General features: G+C 30.6%; 1 protein-coding gene across 1 annotated transcript in view; it reads right to left on the bottom strand.

Moving 5' to 3' along the window:
* Positions 1-2379: 2379 nt before the first annotated feature.
* LOC118184273 (uncharacterized) overlaps positions 2380-10540 on the bottom strand; it is a 55105-nt gene continuing 46944 nt past the window's right edge. The window contains exon 6 of the mRNA XM_035353923.2: positions 2380-2584. Within this exon, the coding sequence (XP_035209814.2) occupies positions 2437-2584 (148 nt within the window). The 3' untranslated portion in view covers positions 2380-2436. The remainder of the gene's footprint in view (positions 2585-10540) is intronic.

Genomic DNA, 10540 nt, shown 5'->3' with positions numbered 1-10540 from the left:
AACAGAATGCACAAAGAAAGAAAGTGAACGCTTTGTTGGAGGTTTTGTCAATAAATTCATTGTTTGAAGCATTAGAGTTAGTGAATACAAAAAATGTTCAACTAATTTTTGATAGTATTTTCAATATTCTAATCCTGCAAAAATGCAAATTTATTTTTCTGCAATCTATCTATTCAAAAATATTCTAAACGCAAGGAATGTTTAGCTTCTCTAGGTAACATCATTTTAAATGTTTTTGTATTTAATTATTTCCAAACAGAAAGTTGCATGAGCAGTAAGTAGTAGGAATATTTTAATTTCTTAAAATTATCAGATTATTCCAAAAAATATTATACAGCAAGCAAATTGATTAAAACTATGAGAAATCTTTGAGATCCAATGTACAAAGTTTGACAATGTAACTTACAGGCTCAAACTGATAGGATAAAAGTTAGCAGCATTCACCCAAAATAATTTGATATCATTTTAAAATTTTATTAAGGCAAACAAAATTATAATTTCTTCCACTTGTGAAATGTCAAGAAGCTGTATTTAAAAGAAAATTATAAATAAGTTGACAGTGGCATTACTTGCTTGCAACTGCTTTGCAAGAGCAATATGGAACTGATAGACCACATAATTGAAAGCATTACACATAGCTGTATTGCTTCTAGAGGCGATCACATTCCATATTGAAGGTACTTTTCCTATAACAAACGGACATCTTCAATTTTTTCATTTTATACATGTGCTAATTTCTGTACTACCATAATTGTATGGTAATTTCATTTTATGTTATTTGACACCTTACTACTATGTGTTGTATATTGTGGGTTAGTTTTATAAAATTCTACACGTAACTTTTTCAGTAATCGTGATTTTTCCTTAATTTATGATAACCAGTGTAGTTTTAAATTTGCAAGTATTCTTGCATAAAAAACATGAAACTCTCAATAAATATTTTTATACTTTCTCACGGGGATTAAAAAGCAGAATTTTAAAAAACAATGATGAAATTGGACAGGTTTACATGATGCCTTAAAAATACTTGAAAGTGTTAGATGTTGCCTCCAGGAAGTTGCTGAAATGGTTTTATAGTAATGCTTCTTTCAGGAGATAAATGGTGACCTCACTTCAGGCGAAGCAAATGAAGGAATACATATGAATTATTTTTAGTGATACTAACTATATTTTCATCTGCAGTGACCAAGACCAAGTAAGACTGTAAGACCAAGTGATTTCTTCTTATGATCCATATGAAATTTGCTGTGTACAAAGAGCCTTTGGGCTACCAAGGAGCTTATTGCATACATTCAGTCAGCATTTGACAGCCTTAATATGACACTAGGCCAGTGGTTCTTACCCTTTTGACTAACGCGTACCATCTAAAGAAAAACTGAAAACTTTTAGTACCACCACTACAAAGTACTACTACCACCACCACTCTTGAACAAAGCTCAGATAGCATAAATTTACGAGTGTTAGGGAAAAAACTCAATCAAGATGTTGGGGTTTTAATTTTTTGATTTAATAGTTAAAATTACATTGCTTCTTTGCGTACCACCTATTTTTCTCTTGCGTACCACCTTTTGAGAACCCCTGTACTAGGCATATCCGCACGAGTCAGACAGTAAATAATGTAGCTATGCTACGTTATTCGCATTGATGTCAATGATGGACAGTTTGAAAACTTACTATAAAGTTAGTTATGTAATATAAAGTAGAAAACAAAACATCTGTGTTCAAGTATTGTTTGATGCATCAACCAATAATTTAAAATAATGTGTAATGTATCTTTCATTGTTCACTGACAAAGAATGTATCGTGATCTAATAACGTGTGTACCACTGATAAATTTTACACTTACAAGAATTCTTTTTTTTGCTCACCACCTGGTTATGCTTCCAAATTTCTGCCATATTTAGTAACGGAAGGAAACGCATTTCCTGGATGCTGCTTATCTTTTCCTATTTGCTTTCATTTTTCTCATGTGTAAACATTTACCAGCACACTACTGGTTCAGTCAATAAGATATATCGTGTATGCCCTTCACTTTCTTACTCGTATATAGAAGCGACTCACAAGACTTTGAATTCAGATACCTTGAATGAGGCAGTGCATTGAAATTATTCCAACATTTTGTTCCTTTTTTTGTCTCTCATATATGCTATGTGACACTGTTGCACACTTTCGAAGACATCTTGTATAAAAGAGTAATTTGAATAAAAGAGTAATTTGCATAAAAGATTACTCTTGTATAAAAGAATAAGTAAATTTCTGAATTGACATATCCTTTTCCATGCTGGTTTGCACTTGAAGTAAAATAAAATATAAATTTATAATTGTTTAATAAGTACAAAACGTGCAATACAAACATATTATGAAAATTCTGATGACGTATCATGAAACAACTAAGCAAACACTTTATTGAATACAGAATTTTAGCTTATCTCTCATTCATTCAGAAATTTTATCTGGCAGAAGGTGGCCAGTGTCTCCTATGCATCTTATCTTGACAGTGCCATTGTCAAAAATTTTCACCCAGGTAATACTGCAATGGGCCAAGGAAAATCTAACCCATGCAGCTGGATTAATCTTCAGTAGCCTAAAAGAAAAATAACTATATAATAAATAATAAATATAATGTTTAATAAAAAAAGTTAAGTATACTTTTTTATTTAAGAAATAATAATTTACGTGAATATATATGAATAATAATTTATGTGAATGAATAATATACATGTAAATCTGTACACATATACATGCATACATACATATACACACATAATGGAGACATGCGCATATGGCAGTCAATCTAAATAAATATTTAACATTCAAAAATTAATGATGAAACTTAACAAGAAAACCATGTATGAAATTTTGATTGCAAATATTTTTCACTGCCTTTAGTTCAAACTGTATTATCGAAGTAGAGCAATCACCTGAATGACTGATGTAAGGTAGCATATAAGATATAAGTTAGAAATGTGAAACTGCTCATCTTGACTGTGGAACCATGAAAGAATAATATTATGCCTCGACTTTGCTTGATACTCTGTATGACAGTTTAAACGAGCATTTAAAATAAAACTTGTTTCGGTTAAAACAATCTCAGAATGAATACAGGAATGAAAGAATTATAGACTGCATGATCACTGTTCAGTTTTAAAAATGTTTATGCCTTATTTTATCTTTTTCTATAGATGGCGCTGCCCTCGCGCCAGATGTTTAAGTCGTAAAGTATTTTTTAATTTTGCCGTGTTTTTTTTATTAATTATTGAACTTACCAACAAACATTGGAGCCATCAGTGAGGAATAATTATTAAAAGCCGAAAATCCAATTCTAGTATTCCCATAAAGTTAGGTTTACAAAAAAAAAAAAAAAAAAAAAAAAAAAATTGAAGTATGCATTTTTATGTTGTAAATGAAAAACTATAAGGAAGTTTTAGCTGTATTCCGATTATTTTCATGTAAAATTCAGTCTTAAACTCTAGTGTCTATTATACATTTTTACTTCCTTGTACGAAGTAAAAAGGAAGTATTGTAATCGCGAAAAGTTTCAGGCAGCATATTTCAACGAAAATATCCATTTTCACCGCTATCGAATGCAATTTAACGATGTTTTTGCGTGATATCTGTACGTAAAACAGAATAAAAGACTCTTTTCCTCCAAAAAAATTCTAAAACTGCTTTAAAATTAATTCTGAAGAGAATTTTTCGTGGCGTCTGTACGAACGTATGTCCGTACGTATCTCGCATAACTCAAAAACGAGTAGCCTCAGAACGTTTAAATTTTGTATATAGGACTACTATAACATGTAGATGTGCACCTCGTATTTTGGTTGCAATCGGCCGCGCCAAACGTATACAAATATATTTATATATATATCCACTCTGTTACCCGGCTCAGTGATCTCAGGTTGTTTACTCTTATATGTTTGTAAATTGTACATTTTTTGCTTTAAAAATGATTGATTTATGTTGTTCTTATCTTCCGGTTAAGGTTTTTATGCCTTTATAAATCTATATGCAATATTTTTAGAATTATCAACAATTTTAAAGTTGTTTAAGTGCTGCTAAGCTTTTTTTTTTTTTTTTTTTTTTGATGGTGACCATTGCTTGTTTACATTTGAAACAGCAGACTAATGGATTTGTTGCCAATCTAGAGAAACGTAGCTTCGCAACAACAAAGATAACACCTTTATTTATCATTGCGAATTAAATCATGCTTAATCCTTTCTGGAACTTTTGAGGAAATAAGTGTTTAAGATTTACTTCGTAATTTTTAATACAGATATTTTACCTTGTCGCTAAGTGAGAACTGAATTAATTGAATGCGAAATACTCAATCGTCTGTGAAAAACTGTTTCTTTTTTGTTTTGTTTGCTTAATTTCTTTTACATCATTCTTCATAATCTTCTACATCATTCTAGCTTTATTATAATTAACAGAATAAAGTTATTGAACAGAACATGTGGCAACGATTAGATAATTCTTTAAATGATATAAATTTTGTGCATTCTGAGTTATAATATGAACGAAATATAATACTGTTAAGTAAACCTAGCGCCAGAGTGTCGCTATGGTAAATAAAGTGAATTTTAAAGAATGCATTTATTCTATTGTGGTTTATGCGCTGTCGACGAAGTAGATTTAATTCAATCCAATAATTTTAAACGAAATGCAAGAAAAAAATGAGTATAATTTAATATTCCGTACAAGGAAGTCATGTGGTGTACACATCAGATTTTTTAAATATATGTTTAGAGTTTGCACGATATCTGTACATAACTATTCTGTACGTAATTTTATTCTTTAAAGTAAAAAAAAAAGAATATGTCAAAAAGGAAATCATCAGTTCCATTAATGTATCGAACTGAAATCAAGCGAATTTAATGATATGCTGGAACTGTTAACGATGTTTTAACATCAGAAAATTTAGAGAAAATTCTGACATTAAAATCAAATCTGCAAAGATGTCGTGACAAGCTTGAGAAATATTATTATGGATGTTCTATTCTTGAAGATTTTGATGAAGAATTTGAGTTTAAAATTTGTCTGAGTCTCCTGATTTGGCACACGAATCATTAGTTAAAATATCTAAATTCTAAATTCATTTAATAAAGAATCACAGTTCAATGATGATAAGACGGCAAAATTTGTCACATCCTATGTGAATGTAAAGTTTCCGAAATATGATCTTCCAACGTTTTCTGGCCAGTTTGAATCCAAGTTGAGTTTCTAAATCCATATTTTTAAATTCTGTTGATTCTAATGTATCTTTAACTGACATTCAAAAATTGCAATATCTTCTCGTCTGATGCTGCAAGACTTATTAAGGGATTCGCAATAACCTCTGGAAATTATAAAAATGCTTGGAATACTTTACTTGACAGATATGGTAACCAAAGAGAATTAGGATTTTCTCAGTGTAGAAAATTATTTAATTTAAAATTTGTAAAACCAGCATCTGATTCCGAGTTTTCCAGAAGCTTCGAGAGTCATACTGGAAGATGTAGATGATGTTCTCACAGGGACGAAGAATATTGAGGAAGCAAAACAGTAAGTTTCACAAATTATCGAATTAATAAAGAAAGGCGGATTTCCAATAAGAAAAACGGTATCTAATGAACCGTTAGTCATCGAATATTTAACCTAAGAACTAAGAAGCCAAACGGACCTTTGGCAGAGTGAAGAAAGTCAAATCCATACAATTCTAGGAATCATTTGAGATGCTAAAGAAGATGTATTCAGAATTAGAATAAACCCACCTATGGATGGTGTTTTAACAAAACGTCAACTTCTGTCAACTATCGCGAAAATTTAAGATCCTCTTAGGTTTTTATCACCTACAACGGTTCAATTTAAAATCTTAATGCAGCATTCATAGAAGAAAAATATTGAATGAGATGATTTATTATCTAATGATATTTCCCAAGCATGGAATCTATTTAAATCTCAAATAGAACTTTCAGATGAAATCAAGATTTCATGATTCAGGATGAAAAACAGTGTTTTTAAAAATATTAAGTTAATCGGCTTTTGCGATGCGTCTGAACATGCCTATGCTGCAGTGTTTTATCTAAAAACAATATTCGAAAATGGAACATTCAACGTTTCATTGATTACTTCAAAAAACAAAAGGTGCTCCTGTAACTTCCTTTCCCGAGAAAACTCCAACGAAGTCTCTTTGTTTAAAGTCAAGATGGCATCTGATTCAACAGCTTCGTAATCAGTTTTGGTCAATATGGCAGAAGGAATATCTGAATCAACTACAATAACAAAAAAAGTAGACTTTGCGGGCAAACAATATTCAAGTGAATGACTTGGTTTATCTCAAAGAGGATTCTCTTCCTCCTTTCAAGTAGAATCATAAAAGAATTACAGGAGTTTTTTCTGGAAAAGACGGAGTCGTTCGAGTTGTTGAAGTGAAAACGTCAACTGGACTTTATCGACGCCCCATTTCCAAATGCTGTCCTCTTCCTAAGTAGACATTCCTGAACTTGAGTGTTCAGCACGGAGGATGGCAGAAATGTTCAGTTTTAAAAATATTTATGCCTCATTTTATCTTTTTCTGTAGATGGCGCTGCCCTCGCGCCAAATGTTTAATTCGTAATCTCCCCCCCCCCGTGTGTTTGTGGCAATAGATAAAATAAAAACAAACGACTAGTATTTGATGCTAAGAAAGAATGAGCTCATGTAAACAATTCGAATAGCTGATAAAGTCAAAATCTTATTCAATTCTTTTGAGTTTCTTTACTGTGTCAAATTCAAGTATTTCCAGGTAACTATAAGTCGATGAAAATTCAAGGTAAGCTATTTAATAATTATTAATTATTGAACTTACCAACAAACAATCACTTTCATTCTCCTAGAAATAGGAATAACAGCAGCATCAAATTAAGGATGCTTGGAAAAAGTAATTACACACCTTTTTCTTTTAAATATTGATCTTGACACGTATTTCCAATTACAAAGTTTCTTTAACTAAGCCAGAGATTTTATAAAAACATTTTCACTCCTATGAAAAATGAGTAAACATAAACTCTAAAGTTGTTTTGTTCTAGGAATTTACTGGGTAAAGTAGCATTAGCTAAAAGATATGTAGCTTTCATGAAACATTATGAATATTCACATACTGGTAAGGTATTTCTCCCGCCTTCTTAGAGGCCTTCGTGGTGTAGTGGTTCTGCACACTGGGCCGGTATTTCAGAGGTTCGCGGTTCGATTCCCGGCGAAGGCGTTGTTAATTTTTCATTTTTACAGTTCCCCAAAAAACCTAATGTCTCTACACTGGGATTCTTTTGTTTTACAAGGTTCAGGTAGAAAGTTAGTTTTATGTTTATGGAATACCCTCCAACTTACAGTATCAAAAGTTTTTTCACAAAATTTTGTGTCTACTGATAGCTGAGTGAATAAGCAACGATGATTTATCAGGGTGTTGTTTTGCAAAGAACACATTAGCTGCCTGTGATATTCTCTATAAATAATATAAATATTATATAATTACCCTTAAAACCACCTTCACAAAGGCGGGACAGATAAGGCTCACATGCTTTATTGCAGTCAATGAACCAAATGTAGAATTCCGCATTTTATTCTGAGAAGCTATGTAGAACTACACACTTGGGATTAATATTTAGCTGATTGAAATTGTCAAGCATAGTTTAGCGTAACATATGAAAAGCAACTACAGAGTGTGGAACCTAAAACAAATGCCTGCAGCCACCTTTATCAGTATCTGTTTTTACTGTTATTATACAAAATTACATAGAAATAACAAATATATTTACAGAAAACACATCAAATATTTACATTACTTACATAATTCAAAACAACATACAGGGCATTCTTAGTTTAATATAAATGCTATATTTATGAAACAAAAATTCCAGAGACTATCGGGTTCATTGACACAACAAACTGCTTATTAGCAATGCTTAATAAAGTACTCAATAAGTACAAAATTACAAACATAAAAATATCATTTTACTGAAAGCAGGTCCAGCAATGCACAGAATGGTCAGTTTAAATTTGCTGAAATTTTAATTTCTTACATTTCATTTTAAATTAAGAGTTAAAACAAAAATACAACATTTAGCATTGTCAATACATTTTCACTAAGCTTTAATGAGATACATTCCGGTGACGTCGGAGGTCACGTGATATAAGAACTTCTAATGTGAACAAAGAAGCTTGCGCTGTAGTAGATGTGTTGAAAATTCGGAAACTTTGCTTATTTTTAATTAGTTATGAAATTTCCATTTCATCTTTAATTGTTCTTTCATCCATTAATTAACTGTTCATTCTTTTGGTTGGTATAATTACGTTTACTCATATGTTATTGTTATCTTCATGATACTCGTTTGCTCGCTGCTTTACCATGTTTTGATTGTTAATATTTATTTATGAATTCATTCCCTGCTCTGATAACTAATTCATTTATAAAAAATGTAAAAATTAATGCATTAAATCATGTTTACATAGAGTGGTCTTTAAGTCATAATTTTATGAGCTTAAGAACAGTGTAAATAGTTGGTTTCTAAAAATCGTAATAGTTAAATTTCCGGAGCACTATAAATGCAGTTGGCCCTTAAAATCATGTAAGAATAACGATGCCAATGTTCTGCGCAGTTCAAAATTAATATATGATTTTATACAACTTAAAATTTAATTTTTAGCAGCTGACTATTATCCTATTGATAGTATAAACTGCAAATTAACACATTTTGTATACTATGAATGTCACACAGAAAAATATAGAGATTTGCGCAACTTAGGTCACTGCAGTACTAGCTGTGAAACTAATAATTTTTTATATCATTTTATAATAATAAAAAATAAAAAAGTACTATCTGTATACATTTTAAATATTCAAAAAATAAATTTGAAGTTATTTTTAATCTTGTAAGTTACATAATTTATGTGCAGAATTTTTTATTATAAAATCATGTAGCTTAAAAAGATTTTTAAATGTATTTATTGAAAAGATCTACCATAGGAAATAGACTAGTGTAATATTATAGAATATTCTAAGGCATATACTTAAGGCACATGTTATGGACTGACACAATCACTGATTTTCAAGGACTAAATATACATGCTCATTTAATATTTAAAATAAAAACTCAGAAATCTCCCATGAAAATTTATAATTAAATATAAATTCTTATAAAAGCATCCTTTTATATTACAATGTTTCAGTATTACTGATGTTTCTAATATTACAGCTGTTAGTATCCTTAATATCTACAGTGAAAGGTATTAAAAAAATCAACATCCCGATATTTATTAAAAATCAATTACAACAGCTAAAATATTAAAACATAGCCTGATGAAATTAATAAAATTTTAGCAGCATAAAATGTTCTATGACACGAAGTAATATTAATGAGAGAAAATTGGCTTTGTATTTATATTCTTGCAGATACACAGATCTTTCCCGAATTCTGCTATTTCAGTAATTTAGAACAACTATTCATGAACTATAATAATAGTATACTATTATTACACTTAAATTTAAAAGTTTGGAAAACGTTATTCAAGGTCTTGGGAATAGTTTTCAATTAACTGATATACACTTAATATTCTTAATAAAAACATTATTAATACTGGTAAGCATCCCGCATAAGAAAAATTTATAAATCTTACCTTGTTTTCTGCAGAAATTTGCACAATTGTTTCATAATTAATTGATTTCTTCATTTTGGCCTTAACACTACTTGTTATAAGTACCGTGATATCAGGCATTACTTTGAAACAAATATTAATCACGTGTTTTTCCTTGAATAACAACAAAAGACCCTACTTGTTGACACCAAGAAAAGAGAAATCATTTCCAAGTATATCTTTTAATTTCTCGCAATAGCCATAAATTCATAAATTCGAAAAATCAATTAATTTCAGCGGAATGTCTGTTATCGACTCCATTGTAAACATAGCCCATGCGGATGTTGTTGTTCTTAAACACGTGACCACATTTTTCCTCTTCTTCTCTTGCGGAATATATCTCATTAAATTTCAAGCATAACAGTTATGTCTCAAGATACCAAATATCGTGAGAGAATTCCCAGAGTAAACTCGTGTTTTGTAAAATTAGTATACTTTTCATAAAGGCAAATCTAAATACGAAGGTTGCTATTCATATTTCTAGCCCTAACAACAGTAAGTGTTGCTAGGCGTCTGCAGATGATTCCAGTCGAAAGTTTGATCAGAACTCCTTCAGAACATTTTGCCATTTTAGCTTGATTTGTGTACTCTACAGTAAATTTAAAAATTAATCTCGGGCACAAAACGGAATCGACTCGTGAACATTTGAACATTCGTGCGATTATTTTTCATAACTTATCAAGACAAGAGATCAATTAAGATTATCAAGACAAGAGTGCTTCAGTGAACTTATCAAGACAAGAGATCAATTAATACAGCGATAAAGCACCATCTTACAGCACTGCAAAAAACTGGTATAACTAATTCAATCGCAGTCAACATTCTCTCCAAAAAGAATTCCGTGAAAATCATCCAAAATCGGTTGTTGTGCCAGAAAATATCGATGCTGTAC

Source organism: Stegodyphus dumicola, chromosome 12 (assembly GCF_044657685.1).
Source record: "Stegodyphus dumicola isolate Sdum_Otavi_A_Nest chromosome 12, ASM4465768v1".
NCBI classification, from domain to species: domain Eukaryota; kingdom Metazoa; phylum Arthropoda; class Arachnida; order Araneae; family Eresidae; genus Stegodyphus; species Stegodyphus dumicola.
The sequence above is the reverse complement of the archived record's forward strand: the minus strand, read 5'-3'. Positions and strand labels throughout refer to the sequence as shown.